The sequence below is a fragment of the Trematomus bernacchii genome, unplaced genomic scaffold (assembly GCF_902827165.1).
Source record: "Trematomus bernacchii unplaced genomic scaffold, fTreBer1.1, whole genome shotgun sequence".
Classification (NCBI taxonomy): domain Eukaryota; kingdom Metazoa; phylum Chordata; class Actinopteri; order Perciformes; family Nototheniidae; genus Trematomus; species Trematomus bernacchii.
In genome coordinates, this window is record NW_022988098.1 from 9441783 (window position 1) to 9464767 (window position 22985).

General features: G+C 41.1%; 2 protein-coding genes across 3 annotated transcripts; both read left to right on the top strand.

The window, feature by feature from the left end:
• The first annotated feature begins 2442 nt into the window (after window positions 1-2442).
• LOC117475650 (cytochrome c oxidase subunit 6C-1) lies at window positions 2443-4305 on the top strand. 2 transcript variants are annotated; one of them, XM_034121969.1, is made up of 3 exons: window positions 2443-2596; window positions 3845-3976; window positions 4174-4305. In XM_034121969.1, exons 1-2 carry the CDS (start codon window positions 2489-2491, stop codon window positions 3968-3970), a joined length of 234 nt encoding a protein of 77 aa, XP_033977860.1. In that variant the 5' UTR covers window positions 2443-2488; the 3' UTR covers window positions 3971-3976; window positions 4174-4305. The 2 variants fall into 2 exon arrangements, with proteins under 2 accessions (XP_033977860.1, XP_033977861.1); XM_034121970.1 differs by having other exon boundaries at window positions 4177-4305.
• A 759-nt stretch (window positions 4306-5064) lies between these two features.
• On the top strand, window positions 5065-22277 carry nuf2 (UF2 component of NDC80 kinetochore complex). The gene is given in 15 exon segments (XM_034121512.1): window positions 5065-5082; window positions 7144-7188; window positions 7190-7264; window positions 9102-9176; window positions 9460-9536; window positions 10658-10723; window positions 10813-10909; window positions 11466-11539; window positions 12573-12666; window positions 15557-15619; window positions 16182-16319; window positions 16819-16959; window positions 21013-21188; window positions 21275-21410; window positions 21991-22277. Coding segments are annotated over 15 exon segments (1389 nt in total). The 3' UTR covers window positions 22105-22277.
• Window positions 22278-22985: the final 708 nt, after the last annotated feature.

A 22985-nucleotide genomic window follows, 5' to 3' on the forward strand; every position in this document is an offset into this window, starting at 1 on the left:
CAGGAAAGACGGCCGGCAAAAATCAATGACTGTGTGAACGTGAAATTATAGAATATCCCCTCCCATCTTCAGAGCAATCAAACCTATTATAACATTAGCGTTAAGAAAGCTTACTTAAATATCTGCCACGACATAAGTAACGCGGATCAGAGTAACATTAAGTACAGTCCGCGGCACTGTGAGTGCAGGACGTTGATGTGTCTCATTATCATTCAATATCATATCACATCATAAATGTATCATATATTTCCTTATCTGAGTCAGCTGAGGCCGTATCTGGCCGTGCAACACTCACAGTGTCACATACTGTATGCAGAAGTATTATTTTAAGCAACACATTAAGTTGACGAAACACTGGAGTCAAATGTAATTAAAGTCAGATCGTGTCTTGGACGGGCAGTGGATTTCATAAACCTGTTAATGTACGCATTCAAACACTTTTTCTTTTACCAGCTGTATTCACCTTGCAGGTGCAGCTATGTGGCTTTGATCCTGGATAAAGTGTTTAAGTCATGGATGTTTAAAGTTTAACTTCTTCATAGTTGACTAATATTAAAGTTCACTTTTCATTCAGGAAGTATGACGCTGCGCTGTCAGTACGCTTGTCCATGTTTGAGATTGGTCGAATGCTCCAAATACCACCCCTTTCATGTGAACGTGCACCTAACTAGATAGGACACGGCTGGCTTGAGCGATCCACTTGATAACCAGCGTCGTAGTACAGTTTAGCGAGAGCGCGTATGTTTTGGATTGGGCCAACCAGCTAACTCAAACATATCCAGGTTAGGTTGAACCAGCTTCGTAGTACAGGCCTCAGGTGTTTAATAGTCTTATGGCCTGTGGGATGAAACTGTCTCTGAGTCAAGAAACTAGATGACATTAGTGATGTGTCGGTCGCGAACGAGCCGATTCTTTTGAATGGCTTTGAACCGAGTCCTACTTGGTGAGAGCCGTTCGTTTTAATCGTTCAAACTCGTTGGTCACTGCCTGCCAAAATCCACTCGCCTTTTAAAAGCTTGATTTTGTTCACCAAATGTATTCTGTGAAGACCCGCCCCTACTCTGATTGGTAGGTTTCAGCACGAGGAGTGAGGTGGGTCTTAAGGGAATACGCGCGAGAGAGAAGTCATAACAAGTGGTACAGGACAGGTAGACGACGTGTTTTTCGGATGGAAATGAGCCAAACGCGAAAAACGCAGCAGCCTTTGGATGCACTTCAAACCAAAACCCAGGCAGTGATAAAGCGCACCATTTGTAAAGGCAAAATATCCTTTAAAGCAGGGTCAACAAATAATCTCCATTGCCACTTAAAAACACAGTATCTAATATTAAGAGTTGCGTGAATTCATTCAAGGCAAGGCAACTTTATTTACTTAACACATACAGAGGGTAAATTCAAGTAGTACATTCACTGACATGATAACATGGATATGGCGCCACCTTGTGTCATGTTTACAATGCAGATTATTGACATTAGGTCTGGCAATACAGTCAATCATTATCCTGGTGATTATTTCGCAGATAAACCTAGTAACCCCGCCTCCTTTAAAAAAAAAACGGCTCTTTTGAAAGGAATGGAGCCATAAGATCCGGCTCCCTTCAAAGAGCCATAATTCCCATCACTAGATGACATTCACTGCAACTTGTGGCGCTTTGTATATATTTAAAATGTCATAATCTGTCAAATATGTTCATTGCCATTTATTTCAATGTAATCTTCGTGCCTTCTCCGTGCAGTGCATTGTCAGCTACGTCTACTTTAAACACTGCTTTTATTTATTTGTGTCTATTTTTAATAATGCCGTTAGAGATGCAAAGGAAATGCTGTTATACCTATGTATGAGGACAATAAATACATTCTGAATGTGGTCGTGAAATCATGGCAAGCATGAAGAGGCATTCACTGATGATGATGTCATACATGTAAAACACATCAGTTACACTTTGTTGTCATTGCACATATGTTTATCAGTCACATACTCGCACTCTTCGGTCAGAAAACTGAAAGCGTTTACAGACCGTCTCGTGACTTAAAGTTACACTGTGATTCCTGGGATTACTCGATATGTTTCTGCAGATATCAGGATGAGTGTGTCCTTATTTCTTCACATCTCAGCACAGATCATGTTTATTTTTAAACTCTCATGCTGAGTATATCTCGCGGTCACTACTTTCCAAAAAAAATCCAAGATATTTGCACCAAACCTTTTTTGTTTTTATATAAAAATACCATCTGCTAATATTTCATCAGGTTTTAAAAAACTTCCAAATATTGTTTTCAGTACCTTAAATATAAAGTATTAGTCACCCAAACTTTTGACCAAATATCTTGTACTATTTCATTTTATTACGATGCAAGGTGGAATATTATAAAGGAATGGTCTCAATGTGTCTTTACTCTGCGTAAAACACACTATTATTCTTTCTATTTTAAATACACATTACCATATTGAGTAAGTACTTTTTCTTTTCTCTACAGGTGATCCATTATGTCTCTGCAAAAGCCTCTGATGAGGGGTTTGCTGGCAAAGCGTCTGAGGTTTCACGTTCCCATCGTCGCGTTCGCTCTGTCCATACTGGCTGCTGTGGGCTGGAAGGTGAGACCTTAACTCTGACACTGATTTACACACAGAAGTTAGTCAGCATTAAACACTTCCTGTATCCTAGTGTTGAAGTCATGTGACCGTGCTGTAGTTCCTTTTATAGCCCAACATTAGCCGCCTTTAGGTTAGCGGTGGTGATGTCATGTGACCGTGCTGTAGTTCCTTTATAGCCTAACATTAGCCGCTTAGCGGGGGTGATGTCATGTGACCGTGCTGTAGTTTCCTTTATAGCCCAACATTAGGCCGCTTAGCGGTGGTGAAGTCATGTGACCGTGCTGTGGTTCCTTTATAGCCCAGCAATTAGCCGCCTTTAGCTTAGCAGTGGTGACGTGAAGTCATGTGACCGTGCTGTGGTTCCTTTATAGCCCAACATTAGCCTCCTTTAGCTTAGCGGTGGTGACGTGAAGTCATGTGACCGTGCTGTAGTTCCTTTATAGCCCAGCATTAGCCTCCTTTAGCTTAGTGGTGGTGACGTGAAGTCATGTGACCGTGCTTGTAGTTCCTTTATAGCCCAGCATTAGCCTCCTTTAGCTTAACGGTGGTGACGTGAAGTCATGTGACCGTGCTGTAGTTCCTTTATAGCCCAGCATTAGCCTCCTTTAGCTTAGCGGTGGTGACGTGAAGTCATGTGACGTGCTGTGGTTCATTTATAGCCAAGCATTTAGCCTACTTTAGCTTAGCGGGTAGGTGACGTGAAGTCATGTGACCGTGCTGTGTATTCCTTTATAGCCCAGCATTAGCCGCCTTTAGCTTAGGCGGTGGTGACGTGAAGTCATGTGACCGTGTTGCTGTAGTCCTTTATAGCCCAACGTAGCCACTTACTTCAGAAATCATAAAGTGGTGTTAATATGTGGAGATTATCCTGCTGAACTAAAGTGTAAGTATCATAAACGTTTGTTTGCCACAGAGATTATTTTCTAAAATAATCCAAAATCACATGGAGAACTCCCAGTGGCTTTTATGAGGGAACCAGGAAGATGCTAAACTTAAGGATCAGCCTAAAAAAGACGTCGCTGCCTCCTCTATTGACACGATGGAAGGAACAATATCAGCATCTTGACCCCACTTACCCTTTAGCAGACACTAATGGCAGGAAAACAACTAAACCTCATGGAATCTAATCCGTCGTATCAATGAAACTCTGAGGACAGAATTTAGTAGTAGAAGTTTAATGTTAACAATTTCTCTTTTCTGACTCTCTGCTCTTTTTTGCAACCTTTTCTCTTCGTTGTCTCCCGGCAGTACGGAGTGACCGAGCCGAGGAAACAGGCGTACGCTGACTTCTACAAGCATTACGACGCCGTCAAAGAGTTCACCGCCATGAGGGAGGCCGGCGTCTTCCAGAGCGTGCGGCCCACCGCAAAGTAAAACCACGTGAGTGTTTTATCAAGAAGAGTAAAATCTGAGAAGTAAAGTCTTGATGGATTTAGTAAACCCATCACAGTACCAGGAGCAGTGGATATCTTCTTTAACTTAGATATAACATTACGGGTTGTCAGAAACATTAAACTCTCAGTATTTATTATCAGATGTTTTTTTGTCTCTAATTACTCCTTTCTGTTTTCTTCCAGCAGCTCTTCTCCCCGTCACTCTTTCCTGTTCTGAGGATGAAGTTCCTTCTTTGGATGTTATTTACTGATTTAGATGTGAACACCGCTATGCTGTTCTGTTCCTCTAAATAAAATATTCTATTAATGTAAAAAGTGTCTGTTTTCTCTTTGTCTTCAGAACATTAGCATCTCTTTGGGTCCATTACATTTGACAGGGGGTACATTCCCACATACTCTGGTGTTGTACTGTCTTTTAATCACTGTATTACTATTGCACAGGTGTAAATACCATACATATGGACTCAAGAAGAGTAGGTTATATATCACACATACATAGAATCAATACAAATATATGTTGTTGCTTTTTGTCTTGATGCAATGAGGTAGAGTTGGAATATAAAGAGGTCTAAATTCACTTTGTAAGCACACTAATTGAGTTCGTTCAACTTTCAATGATCTCCGTCATTAAAACGACGCATTCTGGTTCTCTCTGGCAGGAGAAGAAGGCAACATGACAACATTTACTTCAGGCTAACAGAACAAACAACACTGCTGCGTGTTTTTGGGGTCATTGTAAGTCAGAGTCGGGAGGAATTCTTTGTTTCTGTTTTTAGTTAATTCTTTTTTTAAAGTGCAGTGCCTGTGCCATGCTGCTGCATTTTCTATTAGAAGTCTACTAACATGTCCAAATTGCACATCTTGACACCAAACCAGTGTTCTTGTTCATTACATTTCTTTGTGCACGCTATTTTTCAGAACATTTCTATGTTATACTTTTAAAAGTGGTGGGAACAAAATTGGCCATTTCAATAAGTGATGCCTATGCTGATGGGGATACTGGGAACAAAGGGTAAGGGGAACCAGGAAGGCACTTTTTAAATATTTCGGGGGAAACGGGGCTGATTGGATGACATGGCGATTCACACTCTTGTACAGTTGGTGGCAGTAATCAATCAATCAATGTTATAGCCCAATATCACAAATGTTACATTTGTCTCAGTGGACTTCACAGTTTGTACAGAATATCAGTATGACAATACGACACCCTCTGTCCTTAGACCCTCACATCGTACAAGGAAACACTTCCAGAGAAAACCCCACAGTTTAAAGGGGAACATGGGAGAAACCTCAGGGAGAGCAACAGAGGAGGGATCCCTCTCCCAGGACGGACAGAGGTGCAATAGATGCCGTGTGTACATCGAAGAGAGAATACATTTTACAGCGTAGGCAGACCAAATGTTTGGAAATGCATGTGTCTATAATAAGAAGATGAATCCACGAGGATGTCAACAATCCTGTGGGAGCCATCAGGGAAGTAGTATGATGAGTCAGGCAGGACCGCAGAGATAGGTTCAGCCACGACTCGAAGTCCAGGACTCAGATCCAGAACTCAGGATAGAGGATCCAGGCAGGATCCAGGACACATGATTCAGGACACAGGACCGCAGCAACAGGATCAGCCACGACTCAGGATCCCGGCGTAGATAGACACCAAAAAGAAATTTGGGGGAAGCTGGGTTATTCGGAACATGAGAGTACACAGGTACAGACAGAGAGAAGGAAGAAGAAAGGTGTCCCCCGACAGTTCAAGCCCTCTATAGCCAGCAAAACTAACGTTGTCTACGTACATGGACTCCCTCAGGATAGGTTGAGGAAAGGGTAGCATGTCAAGTAAGAAGTAAGGGACGGTAATGTACCTTTAAATTCAAATCAAGACTCCTAAAACAATTATTAGCAGACTACTCTAACATCGGGAAATAGCTGCGTTTTTTTTTCTTCTCTTTTTTCTTCTAATGTTTTTTTGTTTTGTTTTTCTTTTTTTTATCTTTATCCGATCATTGTGGTCTTTGAATAACTTAAAAATAGATTAATAAAAAAAGTGTATATGATTATGTGATACTGATAATAATTATAATTATAAATACTATAACAATTATAATGACTATTATCAAAAGTATCCTAATTATCAGTTTACATAAAAAGTAGTCTTGTTATCTAGAACATGGACTTGTAGGAATTACATTTTTTAATTTGTTTTACTTTATTATTTTATTTTCACCCCTGAAATGGGGTCTGTCTGTATGTATATGTCGTACAAATGTATGTGTATGTATGTATATAATTGTGTTCATCTGTGTGAGTATTTAATATGGAATTATCTTTGTTTACTTATCCTGCAACAGGATGACTAACGGGAGGGCGCACCCTCTGTATAAGCTGCTTTCTGCCCCTCCCGCTTCGACTAATTTAGGTTCTGTTTTTTTGGATGTGTAAACTGTCTAATTGTGAAATATGTTAGAATAAATTAATATTTAAAAAAACAGAGTTCTTTGTAGCATCTGACAGCCTAGCAGCTCTGTGAAGCTTGAAATCTGGGAGGTCGGTACGCAGGACAATATATTGTCGACTACAAAATATTGCACTTGCTAGTTGGGTTACAATGTAGGACTTGAAATCTCCTTCCTTTGGTTTCCTGCTCATGTTGGGGTAAGCCGGAAGGCCGGGGACTGAAGGAAGTTAGACAAATTAGCTAACACTATCGTTAAAAAGACATTCAACAGAACATTATTACCATTAAGTAAAAACAGAGGTTAAACCATTATTTAATGTTAATGGTAATCGGAAACCGTCAAACATGTCAGAGGAAGTCTTTTTAAACTGCTGAACCATGAAAAAGTCTTAAAGCAACCGGAAGAATTTTTAGTTGTTAAATTTTTTTTTCAAATGTTTTTCCTATTTGGTTATCAACACTGCCAATCTTACTGCTCCCACACTCCAGTCCAGTAGGTTGCGGTTAATGCGCCATTCCTTGGTGGCCCCAACCGCTAATAAACCCCGAAGACAGATAGAATAGGAAGAATAAAACGACCAATCAGATGCGTCCTCCAGAATCAACGAGGACGTCGTTTTTCAGGCGGCGAACTTTTGTATCCTTTGGAGAAGCGTTACTGAATTTTCTGTATTTTCTCGGAACCTAAACGCTACAAAAAGACTGAAAACACATTTCCCGTGTATACGGCGGATGCCATAGTAACTTCTATCGAGCGCTGAAGTGTTGACCGGAAAGGAGGCCAAATACTTCACTAAGAGCGATCTTATCCCTGTTCCCAAGGTAACCGCCCCGTTTACTGTTATTACTGTGTGGATTTATACTGTTGGTTATGTATTCTATCCAATAATGACCGGCTTGCTGCACATTATCCAGCTTATTAACATGGCCAGATACTTAAAAAAAAACTATCGACACGACTGCCAATATTAATGTAAATTATTGTAGGCTATTGACTGGGAAATTATCGTATTTTATCTGCTAAGAAAATAAACTCTGTTCAACGGCGCACCAACGGCAGTTTAACGAGTATTACTCAAAAAGTACCGCCAGTTAGTAAAAGCACTTGATTGTACTAGTGGTAGTAGTACCAAGTAGTACTGAGTCCAACAGTATCAATTTCTCTAAGAACTTATGGCAAAAATCATTGTATCTCTCATCAAAGAGAGCAGAACACATGCATTATTGTACGGTGGGGAGTTTTTTTCTCAATCCTCCTTAGAAACGGTCCATTATAGTGCTAACAACGGTCTGCACTTCTGTCATATTGACCTCTGAAATGTCCGAATTGACCAATCAGAATCGAGTATTCAACTAAGCCACTAAATCATGAATACGTTTATTCAGAAAGAAGCAGAAGAACATGTTCCTTACGGGGACAATAAGAATATCGTATAAAGCAGGGCATTATAATACTTGATAGCCTAAACTGACGGTTAATTCCAGACAATGTTGAGCATCCAGCTACCTCTACTTTTGGTACTTTTAAGTACATTTTGATGATAATACTTTACTAGAAAAACATTTAGCAGGACTCTGTATTTACTGTCCGTCCTGGTAAAAGATGTCTTCCTCTGTTGCTCCCTACAAGGTTTTCAGAGGGGTTCATATTCATTTTCTGCACAAATATAATAATATAAATACACTTTGATTGATTAATAGCAATTTATAGCATTTATAGTATGTTTACAGTGTGGTATTTGCTTAAGTAAAGATTCTGAAAAGTATTTCCATCACTGATGAGCATACTGTATAATGCTATTATTTCAATTGCATATTTATTTGCCAATTATCTTCTGAATCATGTCAAAACCATCACTTTTACTTATATACAATTTATTTGTATGTTATATAAATAGCAATACATTATTTTAATAAGCACACGTTTGGAATATTTGTTTTGAAAGTGACTTAATCAACCAATAAATAAGCAGCAGATGCATCAATAAGGAAACAATATCATTAGTTACAGCAGACTAGGGCTGTGCGATTATGGCAAAAATCATAATCACGATTATTTTGGTCAATAATTGATATCACAATTATTAAAAACGATTATCCATTTACTTTGAAAACATCCATTTATTGAAAAAAACAACTCCATTTAACAGTTGATTACCCTGAACTGTAAGTATAATTCAACTGAAAAACCAATAAAAGAAAAAAGTAAAAAAAAAAAAAAAAAATCGTTTTTACGTTGTTTTCGTAATCGTTGCAAGCCAAAATCGTAATCGAGATTATACGATTTAATTGCACAGCCCTACAGCAGACCTAAACACAGATTACTTTATTTGCACAGAACCAGGACCCTTGAACCCAGGAAGGGGACATCTTTACACTGACAGTATAAACAGGAGCAACCAAATCAGTGGCCTCTATGTTGAAACCCTAAGATAAGATAAGACTTAATTTATACCGAAGGAAATTGTTGTGCCCAGAGTTACAAAGATACAATAAACACAGCAGCATAATACAACTGTACACTAACAGTGCAGTAAAAAAGAGCAATTCAATAACTACAGGAAACATAGATGGTCACATAATGAATGTACATATGAACAGTATTTAGTATCTAAGTAACCAATCAGATCATTAACGTGTTGCTCTACTCTCCCTTCAGCCCGAGTCCATTCAGACGCTCTACGTGAGAGTTTTACACCTGCTGTACCGCTTCAGACCCGAGTTGCACTCCATGGTAAGTGCTGCCATTCACAGGTAACTTTTAATATGGATATTTCTGCTGATAGCAATAATGACCTCTTCTCATTGTAGTACAGATACATTGTCATTTAGACTATAGACTTTCTTCCAAGCGACAAAATAAAAAAATAGCTCAAATAATGATGATGATGATAATAATACAAGTTTTAAGGAATAACATCGAACATTTTTAATTGCAATTTAATACAAAAATAAGTACTGTGGTCTTTCTAGTCAGCTTGCTGCTCTTCTTCTTCTTGACATGACTTTTGTCACAGGTCCCACTTTTGGTGAACATCGCGAATCCTCAGTACCACGAGGCGACTCTGGGCATCACCAGCGTCTTCCTGCTCATGTGAGTGCTTCTCATCTGGATACAACACAACATGTTCCAACGACCACAAAATGAAAGATAATGACACGTTGATGTATTTAAAGGTCTCCTATTATGCAAAATCCACTTGTTCATGTCTCTTCTACATCAACATGTGTCCCCTCTGTGTAAAGAGATTCTGAAAGTTGTCTGAAAATGAGCTGATCAGATTTTGGCCACTTTATGATGTCATACCGATGTTTTGGCTTGAGTAATACTTAGCCAATCACCAACCAAGGTAACCCCCCCCCCCCCCCTTTATCACCTGAATCTCCTCCTAGAGCACCATTAGGCGCTTTCACACCAAGTACTTTGCCGTACTTACTTCATGAGAACTTAGTTCATCAGAACTCTTTAGTTCTGATGAACTAAAGAGCAGATCGCGTTCACACCGGAATAGGTCCCTGAGGGAAGATTAGGCAAATGAGCCGCTGACGTCACTTCTTCTTTCTTCTGCTTTGGGTTTACTGGCAGGCCACAAACAACTTCATGGCGTATACTGCCACCCGAAGTCCCCGGAGTTGGGGACTGGCTTCAGTAGAAGCAGCTGGGAGTCCCAGCTGCAATGCTAATAATGCTAATGCAAGCAAATAAAATGGCGGTTTCACAAAACTTTTTGGAGTTTTACGGGGCGTGGTTTGCAATCCGCCCAGCCAATCAGAAATGGGAACCTTTTTCTCCCATGAAAGTACTTGCTCTCTAGTTCTCATGAACTAAATTCTAGTTCTCCAATGTGTGCGCAGGGCACAGAATATGCTCAGGGGAGTCTCCCTCCGCAGCCAGTTGGCGTAGTTTTGGCACACTTCCGTTGTACACACCGACGTTAACAGCAGCCCCGTCTGTGCGCACGGCACCAACTCTGTCGTCCAGTGATCTAAGCGCCTTCTGGAAAAGCTTCACAAGTCCGTCGGTACGCAAAGGAGCTTAGTGACACAAGTGACGTTACGCATTTCAGATGTTTGCCGCACATGTGTACCTGCGTACCAGTTATGTGCACCCCTGATAATAGGGGATCTTTAATGTATTTAGATATACGTAAGCAAACTAAATAGATTTAATTAATAAGCAGGGCGCTTCCTGTTGTTCTCGTTTCCTTTTCCTAGGCGTCAGTTTCTTCCCATCTGCTTGGTGCACGATTTCGCCCTGAGTGACCTCCTAGTTCCAAGTAAGTAAACCTTCTTTAGTTTCAACTGTCAAGAGATTTTAATGTTCTGCTTCCCTGTTGGATAACCCACATGGCGTCGTTTTCTCTCCCCAGAAAGCAGAAGACCCTGATTATTCTGAGCGCCATCATGAACTATCTTCACTTCAGGAAGCAGAGGATGGACATGATCCATGAGAAGAAATCCAAACTAGTATGTTATTATTATAATAATAATAATAATACATGTTATTTATATAGCGCTTTTCCTGGTGCTCAAAGTGCTTTACAAGCAAGTAAAGAAGACACATAACAACAAAGTAAAAAGTGCTAAGCTAGGTGGAATAGGGGTGAGGGGTTAGAGGATTAGGAGTTGAAGGCAAGAGAGAAAAGGTGAGTTTTGAGGGATTTATTTATATTAGTTCACACTGGAATAGTCAATAGGGGGGAGGGGTTAGCAGTAGGCGATAAGCACTGGTAATCCCTAAAAACAAAAGGTCTATAAATAATAATAAACAACTGCTTTAATTAGGGATATTATTTCGGTGATAAACCATTTTAAGAGAGCTAGGACTTTTGGCACATGTTCCACTTGATGAGATATTTAGTCTATGAATGCCCACATGTGAGTAGATAAAAGTTCCTTTGACCATTTCCTGTTTTATTCTCACTGATACGACTGTTGTTGTCACTGCTGACAAGGATGCTGCCTATCTCCTGGTGTGTGTGTGTGTGTGTGGAGATGTTGTAACAGCTTCTCTGTGTTTCAGAGGGCAGACAGGGACCGGCTGCAGGCTTTGAACAAAGGCATTTCAGAAGCACAGAAGAAGATCGAGACGCTGAAGTAAGTCTCAATCAGATGTGTGTTTGTGTTGCTGCTTCTCTACGTAATTATTAGCTCTTTTTTGTTTTGTTTAGGTCATGTTTTTTTGTTACCAGTTTCCAAACCAGATAGACATAATGGAGATACTAATTGACAATAGTTTCTTGTTTTAGCAGTCCTTGTCACAAAATATTTACTGTATTTTGTGGATCATTTGAAAAAGAAAAGATTACATTACCTCAGTAATAATTACGTTTTCATGTCAGCACTATTTTGAGATTAACCCTTAAAGGTCACCTATTATGCAAAACCCACTTCTTCATGTCTCTTCTACATCAACATGTGTCCCCTCTTCTTCATGTCTCTTCTACATCAACATGTGTCCCCTCTTCTTCATGTCTCTTCTACATCAACATGTGTCCCCTCTTCTTCATGTCTCTTCTACATCAACATGTGTCCCCTCTTCTTCATGTCTCTTCTACATCAACATGTGTCTCCTCTTCTTCATGTCTCTTCTACATCAACATGTGTCCCCTCTTCTTCATGTCTCCTCTACATCAACATGTGTCCCCTCTGTGTAAAGAGACTCTGAAAGTTTCAGGAACAAAGATTCTCTCTCTTTTTGTCCTGATCCATTTCTATAAAAACCTGTCTGAAAATGAGCTGATCAGATTTTGGCCACTTTATGTCATAACGATTTTCTTGGCTAGTGTAACCATTAGCCAATCAGCAACCAAGGTAACCCCCACCTTATCACCTGAATCTCCTCCTAGAGCACCATTGAGTTCTTTTTAACCAATCATCTCTCAGAGGGGCGTGGGGAGGGGCTCCTTATTTTCATCTAAAGTAACAGACAGAGAATCAGTACTTTTGAAACAGGGCTGAAACAGAGGGGATTATGGGATGCTGCAATGATCTATTTGGTGTTTCAGCCAATCAGAGACAGGCTCTGTATATATCTGAGACCTATAATATATTGATGAAAAACAGTATAATAGGGGACCTTTAAACTACACACACTTTTTCCAATTCAAAGATATATTCTGTTCCTCAGCACCATCCCCCCGGAGCAGCAGGCGGAGGCCGACGAGCTGGCAGCGTCTCTCTCCGAGCTGCAGACCACCACCTCGCACGAGTTCCAGGAAGTGGTGATTAAAGAGCCACATGATACAGGGATGCAAACTTGTCACCTTTCGGCGAAATTCGCCCATTTGAATCCAAAATAGGTCGTTTGTGTGATTCATGTAGATCTGCAATAAAAATATTTTTGGGGTATGGGGGGGGGGGGTCTGGGACCCGGAGTAATCTGCGGCCGCGAGCTGTTCTGTGCCATCATGACACGCATGGTGTTCTTTTTTTATATATTATAATGCAGCGCGAGCTGTGTGCTCGAGTCTTCCTGCCTGTCGGCTCTGCTCATGGATGTATAATAAGGCTCTGCTGCTCCGGGATGAGGGTCTAGCTTCAGCAGCTACATTACCTACGGGTTGCGTTCGTTAATATTAACTGTGTGGTCCGGAGTCACTGTGGCACAGACTGGACCGCTGGTGAACAGCTGTTAGAACGGGCCGTTCAGGTGTTCAGAGCAGAGCTCCCTGTTGGAGCGGCAGAGCGTGATGTGCATTGAAAGTGTTCCTGTCACAATATTATTTAATGAATCGTTGAGCTAGCTAACTAGCATACATTGTCACTATCTGCTAACGTTAGCTTTAGCCTTCGTTTTCAAATAGTTTTTTTCATAGGCTATAAACGGAGGTGGTATAAGTATATATCTTGTACTTGAGTAAAAGTAGAAGCACTCAGATCTTGTACTAGAGTAAAAGTAGAAGTACTCAGATCTTGTACTAGAGTAAAAGTGGAAGTACTCAGGACTTGTACTTGAGTAAAAGTAGAAGTACTCAGGTCTTGTTTGTAAAAGTAGAAGTACTCAGATCTTGTACTTGAGTAAAAGTAGAAGTACTCAGATCTTGTTCTTGAGTAAAAGTAGAAGTACTCGGGTCTTGTTCTTGAGTAAAAGTAGAAGTACTCAGGTCTTGTACTTGAGTAAAAGTAGAAGTACTCAGGTCTTGTTCTTGAGTAAAACTAGAAGTACTCAGATCTTATACTTGAGTAAAAGTAGAAGTACTCAGGTCTTGTTCTTGAGTAAAACTAGAAGTACTCAGGTCTTGTACTTGAGTAAAAGTAGAAGTACCAGAGTGTAGGAATACTCTGTTACAGTAAAAGTCCTGCATTCAAAATGTTCCTCAAGTAAAAGTATAAAAGTATTATCATCAAAATATAGTGAAAGTAGCGACAGTGAAAGTAGTCATTGTGCAGATTGGTCCATTTCAGAATAATATATATGATATGTTTTATAATGATTGATCATTAAAGTGTTCTCAAAGCTGGTAAAGGTGCAGCTAGTTTGAATGACTTTGTATACTGCAGGGTAGCTTGTGGATTTACACAAGTACAATAAAGTACAAGTATCTCAAAATTGTACCCAAGTATAGTACTTGAGTTTATGAACTTAGTTACTTTACACCAGTGGCTATAAAGATAGAAAGACTAAGCCTTGCACAGAGGCATGAAAATACATTTTCAAAATGCTCAACAGTGTTGCCAAAATAATAAACTGACTGCTACACAATTAAAATTAAAACTGCGGTCGCAGAAGTGCGCGCAGTGATGAGCGGGCCCTCTCGTCCGTGTGCCTGTCGGGGAGGGCGGCCGGTCGTCCCGGCGTCAAGCAGACGCGCACGAGTCCTCGGAAATGAGCAGTTTGTCATTTCTATAATTTTTGAATTATGTCAACGAAGCACAGCTCTGCAAACCTTTCCCGTTGTGATTATAAGTTATTTAAGATGATCAAATGTGCATCATACTTTCTGCCCTTTACCGTTTGTTTACTCACTAATCACATCTCCCCTGGATGATAGGCTATTTGTTTTTCATACAACTGCTTTCATTCAGATGCGATGTTTACAGTACAGTGAGAACAGCAATAATATATGTAACAGGCCTACATTGCACACATTATTTGTATGCTTTAGTAGATATCTACAAGTAAAGAGTAGATATTATTCATGAAACCATATAGTGCTTCACATAATAAAATATACAAGGGCTGTAGCCTGATATACATTATATGCATTAGGAGCTGTGTGTGTTGTACAGTGAGTAGGTGTGTGTTGTGGAGTGTATGAGTGTCTGTTGTAATTGAATTTGTCGCCAGCAGAGGCGGTGTGAGCATTTCTTTGTAAGCCCCGCCTTTTTGCGAGTACGTTTTGATTCATGGCGGCAATATTTATCGTCTTAACATGCTCATTTTCTATGGTAATGTGTCTGACCCTCCACCGATGCTGTATACGAAGTTTGGTGTTGAAAAACTGAAAATTGAAATTTAAGTGAATATTTCACTGTTTTGAACATTATGCTAATTTACATTTAAAAAAATGTAGGCGGAGCTTAGGGTTCCAAGAGGATTATTTGTAGAGCAGGTCCACCCGGATGTGTGTGCAAAATGTCAGGTCATTTGGAGTTACGGTGCGATGTTGTAAAATGATTCCGAAATGGATTTTGATAGGTGGCGCTAGTGAGCAGGTTGGAATATTTTTAACCCATTGACTCCAGAATGTTGTAATTTTTACCGGTCCTGGCGTCCGTGCAAAATTATACAACTTTTGAAGCGTCCTAAAGGCCTCAAAAACAGGAAATATGATTCCTAATAATAATAATACGTAGGAAAACAATAGGTTCCTTGCACTTCGTGCTAGGACGCCGTTGGGTCCTAGCGCTCCGTGCTCGGGCCCTAATAAATGCTTTTATACATTTCTATTAGATGTGACTCTTTGGCGTTTCTGTTATAAACTGCTTTAGTTGTTCTGACTGCTAAAATCCTGTTATTCCTCATTTTAAAGCCGATATTCCGTGGGGTCGGGGGGCTCGGATCCTTGTCACCTTTTTCATACCTGATGAGTTTGCATCCCTGTGATAATAACACCTGCTTCTAAATGTGTGTGTGTTTGTGCTCGAATGTAACACGAAATCTCCTTTCAGAACGTGAGAAATGAAAGCATCGCGGAGTGGAAAACCAAGAATGCAGAGAAGACTCAGAAACTGGTACGTGACTGATATAAAGTCTTTGTAGACAATCTCCTTTTGAGGTTTTGGGCTGCACAATTAATTCAAAATGTTGTTGAAAAGGCAAAATACGCGGAAAATACTTGGAGCTGCAGTCGAGATATTCCTCAGACTCTCTTACAGATTCTCTTTAAAAAAAAATTATTGATAAATGTTTACAATTAACACTGTTTCCCACAGATCTGAAATATACTTGGGGGGGGTGCGGGGTGCCGTGCCTTTGTGACGTGCAACAACATTAACCTTTCTGTTAGCAGACCCTTCATGCGACGGCAGAGCGAACAGGCCGGGCCGGACCGAGACAATAAGTCAGGCCGGGAAGGAATGAAACACTCGATGGTGTCGTGGTCGCGGACGGATAACATTTTTTTATTAAATGGGTCGCGAAATATACTTGACCGTTAATATACCGGGCCCAAGTAAAGTCTATGTGTGGGAAACCCTGATTAATTTGTGTGATGTGATGTGATGTGTGTGTGTGTGTGTGTGATGTGATGTGTTTGTGTGTGTGTGATGTGATGTGTGTGTGTGTGTGTGTCAGACCCAGTTGAAGGTGGACGTCAGCAACCTGAAGGAAGACGTCAGTAAACTCAGGTCTCAGATCGTGGAGTCTCCAGAGGAGCTGAAGAGTCAGATGGAGAGGATGAGGGAGGACGTGAAGACCATCAAGTGCACCATCGTGAGTTCTCTAGAGAAACAGACGTCTTCTCACACTGATCTGTGTCGGGTCACTCAGCCGTATGATGTGTTGTCTCCGGCATATATGCACCGGAGAATATATGTGACCTTCTCCAGTAGGTCACTTAGGTCTTCAGACTAATGGCTGTCCCACGCTCTCGTTTAAAAACTAAAGGTGACCGTGCCTTTCAAGTGGTGCTCCAACTCTCTCCCTATAGTCATCCGCTTTAAAAAACAACTGAAGACCCATCTTTTAACATTGGCTTTAGTTTCTACCTGAGGTGTGTGTTCTGTTCTTATGTGTGTTCCTTTCTGGACTCAACGTGCTCTGTGTTTTGTTTTTATGTTAACCTTAATGTCTGCCTCATGTTGTTATTGCATTCATGTTTCTGTGGTCTTCATTTAAACGCGTGTTCTTTCTTGTGCAGCACTTTGTGAATGTTATTTCTGTGAAAGGTGCTATACTAAATAAACGTATTGTTATGATTGTTTGACTCCAGGAGGACACAGACGGGCGGGTGGTGGAGCTGCAGAGCATGATGCAGAGCGTGACTCACACTGAGGCTAAGCTCCAGCAGATGTTCAACCTGCTGCAGGACCTGGAGAGCAGCTTGACCAACAGCAAGCAGCGGGAGCAGGAGGTAGGACAATATATATATCAGTATGTTGTGTCTCTATTTTAAAGAGTCCTCTCCTGCTGATGTTCAGGTGTATATCAGTATGTAGTGTCTCTACTTTAAAGAGTCCTCTCCTGCTGATGTTCAGGTGTATATCAGTATGTAGTGTCTCTACTTTAAAGAGTCCTCTCCTGCTGATGTTTAAAGAGTCCTCTCCTGCTGATGTTCAGGTGTATATCAGTATGTAGTGTCTCTACTTTAAAGAGTCCTCTCCTGCTGATGTTCAGGTGTATATCAGTATGTAGTGTCTCTACTTTAAAGAGTCCTCTCCTGCTGATGTTCAGGTGTATATCAGTATGTAGTGTCTCTACTTTAAAGAGTCCTCTCCTGCTGATGTTCAGGTGTATATCAGTATGTAGTGTCTCTAATTTAAAGAGTCCTCTCCTGCTGATGTTCAGGTGTATATCAGTATGTAGTGTCTCTACTTTAAAGAGTCCTCTCCTGCTGATGTTCAGGTGTATATCAGTATGTAGTGTCTCTACTTTAAAGAGTCCTCTCCTGCTGATGTTCAGGTGTATATCAGTATGTAGTGTCTCTACTTTAAAGAGTCCTCTCCTGCTGATGTTCAGGTGTATATCAGTATGTAGTGTCTCTACTTTAAAGAGTCCTCTCCTGCTGATGTTCAGGTGTATATCAGTATGTAGTGTCTCTACATGTCTCCATGCTTTAATGTTCAAAAAGCTCTTTATTTTTCTCATACTGCCTGTGCTGCAGCACCTCTTTTCACCCTCTGTCTGAAACCAGAGCCCAGTCTGCTCTGATTGGTTGACTCTGTTGTGAATTGTCAATAACCTTACCGTAAACAGAGACTCTGAGCAGCATTGGAGTTATCATCAACTCGGCTAACTGAAAGCCGGACAGCAAAGTTAAAGCTGTTGGCGACCGTTATCTTACAGCTTGTACACTCTCACACATCTTGACACGTGTTAACGAAAAGATATCTCCATATTTCGACACAACTTTATGTTAAGTTAGCCTCAGTGGAGACTCGTGCTACATTGTAGAGATGTTAACATGTATTCATCGAGAGTTAATGAGTAGGCATGTTGATCATCTTCTTACAGGCAGGTACATCGGGGAGTGGTGACACCAGAAACCATTCCTTAACTCAGTGGTTCCCAACCTTTTTCAGTCAGGCCCCCCTTGTGTAATTGGAAATATTTTCGAGCCCCCCCCTAACCCGGTTCCCACCGAGATTGGTAGAATTAATTGTATATAGTTGAACAAACGTTACATTTTCTCTGCTAATAATAACAAGACAAAAAGATCCAACTATAATTGTACATGTTATTATGGATTGAACATGAACCAAAGTGCTTGTATTGGCAGATGATCCTGTGCCACTGTGAAATAATGAGTTCTAATGGAAACAATTACAAATAAGTTTTATTGATCCGGTTCTTTCACAGTATTTTTATGATAGGTTCTTTTTTAGGGGGAAAACTAAACAAATTAGAAACAGAATTCACATTGATTCATTTCATGTATAGTGTGGATTATGGGCTGCTAGCACACATACCTGCAGTGGTGGTAGTAAGTAGATTTACTCGAGTACTGTACTTATATTGAGGTACTTAAGTATTTCCACTATTGCTTCTTTGTATTTCTGCTCCTCTACAATTCAGAGGTACATGGTGTACTTCTACTCCACTACATGTATTTAATACCTTTAGTTACTTTACAGATGTGGATGAATGATGTGAAATATAATCAACTCTTAAATCAGACTTTAGTTCCACCTGGAGTAAATTCACAAGCTACCCTGCAGTATACTACTTTGACTTAAGTACTTGATCTGAGTACTTCTCCCACCTTACACGTAATTGGAGCAACAGAACTCTGACTTAAAGGGCCCATGTCATGGCCATTTCCACTGATCATAATTACATTGTTGAGGTATACTAAAATAGATTTATACTGTGCAATTTTCCAAACTCACATTGGTTTCGCATACAGCATCTCTGTCAAGCATGTGTATTCAGCAGTATTCACTTTCTCCACTAAACGACTCGTTGGAGCTCTTGCCCCCCCCTCCCTGTGAGCCTAGTGTGCTCCGATTGGTCAGCTCGGCCACTCGTTCTGATTAGTCAACCACCAGAGAGGCTGCGCCCATGTCAGTGCTTTTCCCGGCTGCTCTCAGCGTAACATCAGTCTTATCATGGCGTCGGTACAGCGGTATATTTTATATACATATATATTTTTAACTGTTGTTATAGAAGAGTGTGACGGCCTCAGGGCCTTTGTCTTACGATGGGGTGGAGCTGAAGAGGCTAATCAGCACGATCACGGACACCTCCGGACACTACGGCCCCAGTCTCTCTCCAAAGCGGCTGCAGGAAGACTAACTCTGCGATCCTCTCAACCACCTATCTTTGCATTTACCACAATAAATGTGCCGTGGTTTTGTAAACTCGTGTATGTCTCCTTGTCTTTCCGTTGTGGCCTACGAGCCGCTCATAACAAAGAGTAAGTTATTTTTACCCGTTATAAACTACTACTGTTTGATGAGAAATCAAATCATGGTTTGCTATATATGAATTCAGGGAAGAAAGGATAGGCCTACTAAGTATTTCCATTAAACTTTATTTTTAGAAATGTACAAAATGAACATAAATATACATATATATACACACGGTATATCATCCATTCCTCCTCCTCGCATCTTGCCTGCGCACAGTCGGTGCGGTGCCTTTTAGCACGACGCCTCAGTAGTAGTAGAAGTGCCTTTTAGCACGTCATGGATTGTCCGCCAGGATCTGGCTGGACGAAATCAAATGCAAATCACAAAATATTAGAGAAACTTAGTTGTTTTAGATTCGTTAGTAGTAGTTGTGTAATGAACAGCTTGCCTGCTAATATGCTAACCTAGCTTTGTTTACCTTGGTAGCTAACACGATATGAACGTTAGCTTGGAGGAAAGGCAACTATAATGCAGTGTAATAAAACTACTATGAACAAAAGCTAGTGGTTCATATTAGGCTAGCAATAACGTGTTTATAATTGCAATCGTATACGGGTATTCTGCTACCATACAATGTAACTTGCATGAATACATTGTTTTGCGCTAGCATACAGCTAGCCTCGTTAGCTACATGCAGTATATGTACGGTCACAATGTACGGTAAATCACAGTACAGTATACTGTATGAGTATTCCGTGTGTGTGAATGCAGACATTCTCCTGCCATGACAAACATGTAAGGCCATCTGCTGACATTGTAGTTGATATATGGAAACTCTAGCAACTTAGTTAGCACAGTTAGCACTGTGTCAATGGCTTAGCAGTCCAACACAGTTTACACATTTAAACAGTCTTGTTGATAAATACACAAATAAACAATGCAAACTTACAGGTTGTATACCCAGATCTTCCCCTGCTCCAAACGGTCCCAAACAAGCTGTGCATATCCGGCCTCAAACTGGGCAATGTTTTGGAAGCTTTCGTCTGTGAAATGCCGGTCCTTCGAACCTCTGGAGGAACACGCCGCTGCTGGTGTGGCCATAGCTCTTCGGGATTGGTCCATTTCGTTCCGGGTACCGCATGACATCAGGCGGTACCCGGAAGAATCAAATGGGCAGTGACGTATCTCCAACGAGGCGTTTTGGGGAGGTATTTTCTGTGTTAGAGTTTTACTCGCTACAGGGTGTACTTTGAGGGTTTTGACTCTGCACACCGTTTACATGCATAAAAACCTTCATAACACACAAGGGGACGGGTAATAACCGGAAAAGCATGACATGGGAGCTTTAAGGAAGTTGAAAACGGTGCATTTCTCCGTATGAATATGATGCCTTTTGGCCAGCTAATGGACAGATTGCTCGTGTTTCCGCGAAAATACTTATGGCAAACAAGCATTGACCACATCGAGCTCTGTAGATTAGATTGTCACTTTTGAACGCTCTGTGGCGTATCTCTGTGTGCGCTGCGCCCCCCCCCGGTTGGGAACCACTGCCTTAACTAATAACAGCTTTGTGTGTGTGTGTGTGTGTGTGTGTGTGTGTGTGTGTGTGTGTGCAGCACCAGGAGCTGACGGCTCAGTACGAGAATAAGCAGAAGGAGTTGAAGACCCTGTGCAGCGAGGAGGTTCAGCTGAAGAGAGCTCTGGGCATGAAGCTGGACAAAGAATCCAAACTGAACATCCGGAGGCAGAAGAAGAAGGAGATGAAGGAGCAGCATGTGCAGGAAGTGCTGGGGTACTTATCACTAAATGATTTTACTTCCTGTCTATTCTATGATATATCATTTACATGGTTGTAAACACAATCGATCTGTTCTCCAGGGAGTACAACCACATCCATCAGAAGCGCGAGGAGATGGCCGATAAGATCCAGGAGATCTCCAGCGAGACGCAGCAGCTGAAGGCCAAGATCCAGAGTCTGAGGGAAGTGTGCAGCAAAGAGACCAAGAAGGCTCAGGTACGAGACTATCAGCTCGTACTGAACGGGAGAATCTGTTTAAGTCCCATCAATTTAAATCTTTCTATTGATTCAGATTCTGCTAAAATAACATAAACATCATATTGTGGTTAGGGGAATACATTCCACTAGATATCATAACCAGAGTGCTTGACTTCAACTCGGCAGCAGCACGTCTTAAAGGTCCCCTATTATACTGTTTTTCAACAATATATCACAGGTCTCAGATATATACAGAACCTGTCTCTGATTGGCTGAAACACCAAACAGATCATTGCAGCATCCCATAATCCCCTCTGTTTCAGCCCTGTTTCAAAAGTGCTCATTCTGTGTATGTAGCTTTAAATGCTAATGAGCTGCTGCTGGCCACGCCCCTCTGAGAGATGATTGGTTAAAAATAACACAATGGTGCTCTAGGAGGAGATTCAGGTGATAGGGGGGGGGGTGTTACCTTGGTTGCTGATTGGCTAATGGTTAACACTTTGTCTGAGGTACGAGGACATTTTAAATGTGATGTTTTTTCCTTCGTGCTTTGAAAGTAACACGTCCTCCTCCTCCCTCCTCCTCCCCCTCTGTTCAGGCTCTTTACTACACGCTCTCCACGTCTATGGACGCAATGCAGCGGAGGATCGACATGCAAACGGCCAACCTGAAGCAGGGCCTTGGAAAGATGTCCGCTAGCTTAAAGCAATAATTTCACTTTATTCATTGTTATACTTCTGGTTCTCTGTTATACTTCTGGTTCTCTGTTATACTTCTGGTTCTCTGTTATACTTCTGGTTCTGTGTGTGTTTTTTACTCTTCTATCCTCGTCACCTTTTCTGTTAAACATGTATTAAGAGTTGTGTTAATAAACTATTGAGTTCACACCGTGTAGTTTCATTTCTTCCTGCTCCATATTCTCAGTCTTATATTTAAGCAATAGCTCACGACAGGCCGTGGTATATGGCCATTATATCACAGCTAAGGGGCGTGGTTCGGCCCGACGCGAAGCGGAGGGTCGAACCACGCCCCTTAGCTGTGATATAATGAGCATATATCACGGCCTGAAGTGAGCTATTGTTTTTATAAAACGGTTACCAAGTGTGGCAATATGAAAGAAAATACATTCTAATTTAAATAGTTGTTATTAGTAAATAATGATGTTCAAAATAAAATAGTCCCTCTGTTGCCTTCTGCACGAAACATAGTGCGAGGTGGTTGCTATGCAACAACACTAACAGCTAGCGAACATATTAGACAGAGAGCGTTGATCCATTATTTGGCTATTTATTTACATTAATGTGTATGTTGCCGTTTATTGTGCACCCACTGAAAAACTGTCCAGCATCAGTAGCATGGCTTACGTGGTTACTTGTATAGGCTGAGGTTGTTCTAGGCTGTTGCTTGGCGTGGCGAGAATATTGCTCCACTTTCTCCGGTCCCCGAGATTCGGCTTCCAGTAGCTCTGGAGAGAGCTTTCGCACCTGTGGCCACTAACGGTCATCATTTCTCTGCTTTGTTTCAAGACCCGCATCAGAAAGCTTTTGAATGGTGGTACTTTTCCAGTTGGTCGACCTGCTCTTCACGTAGCTC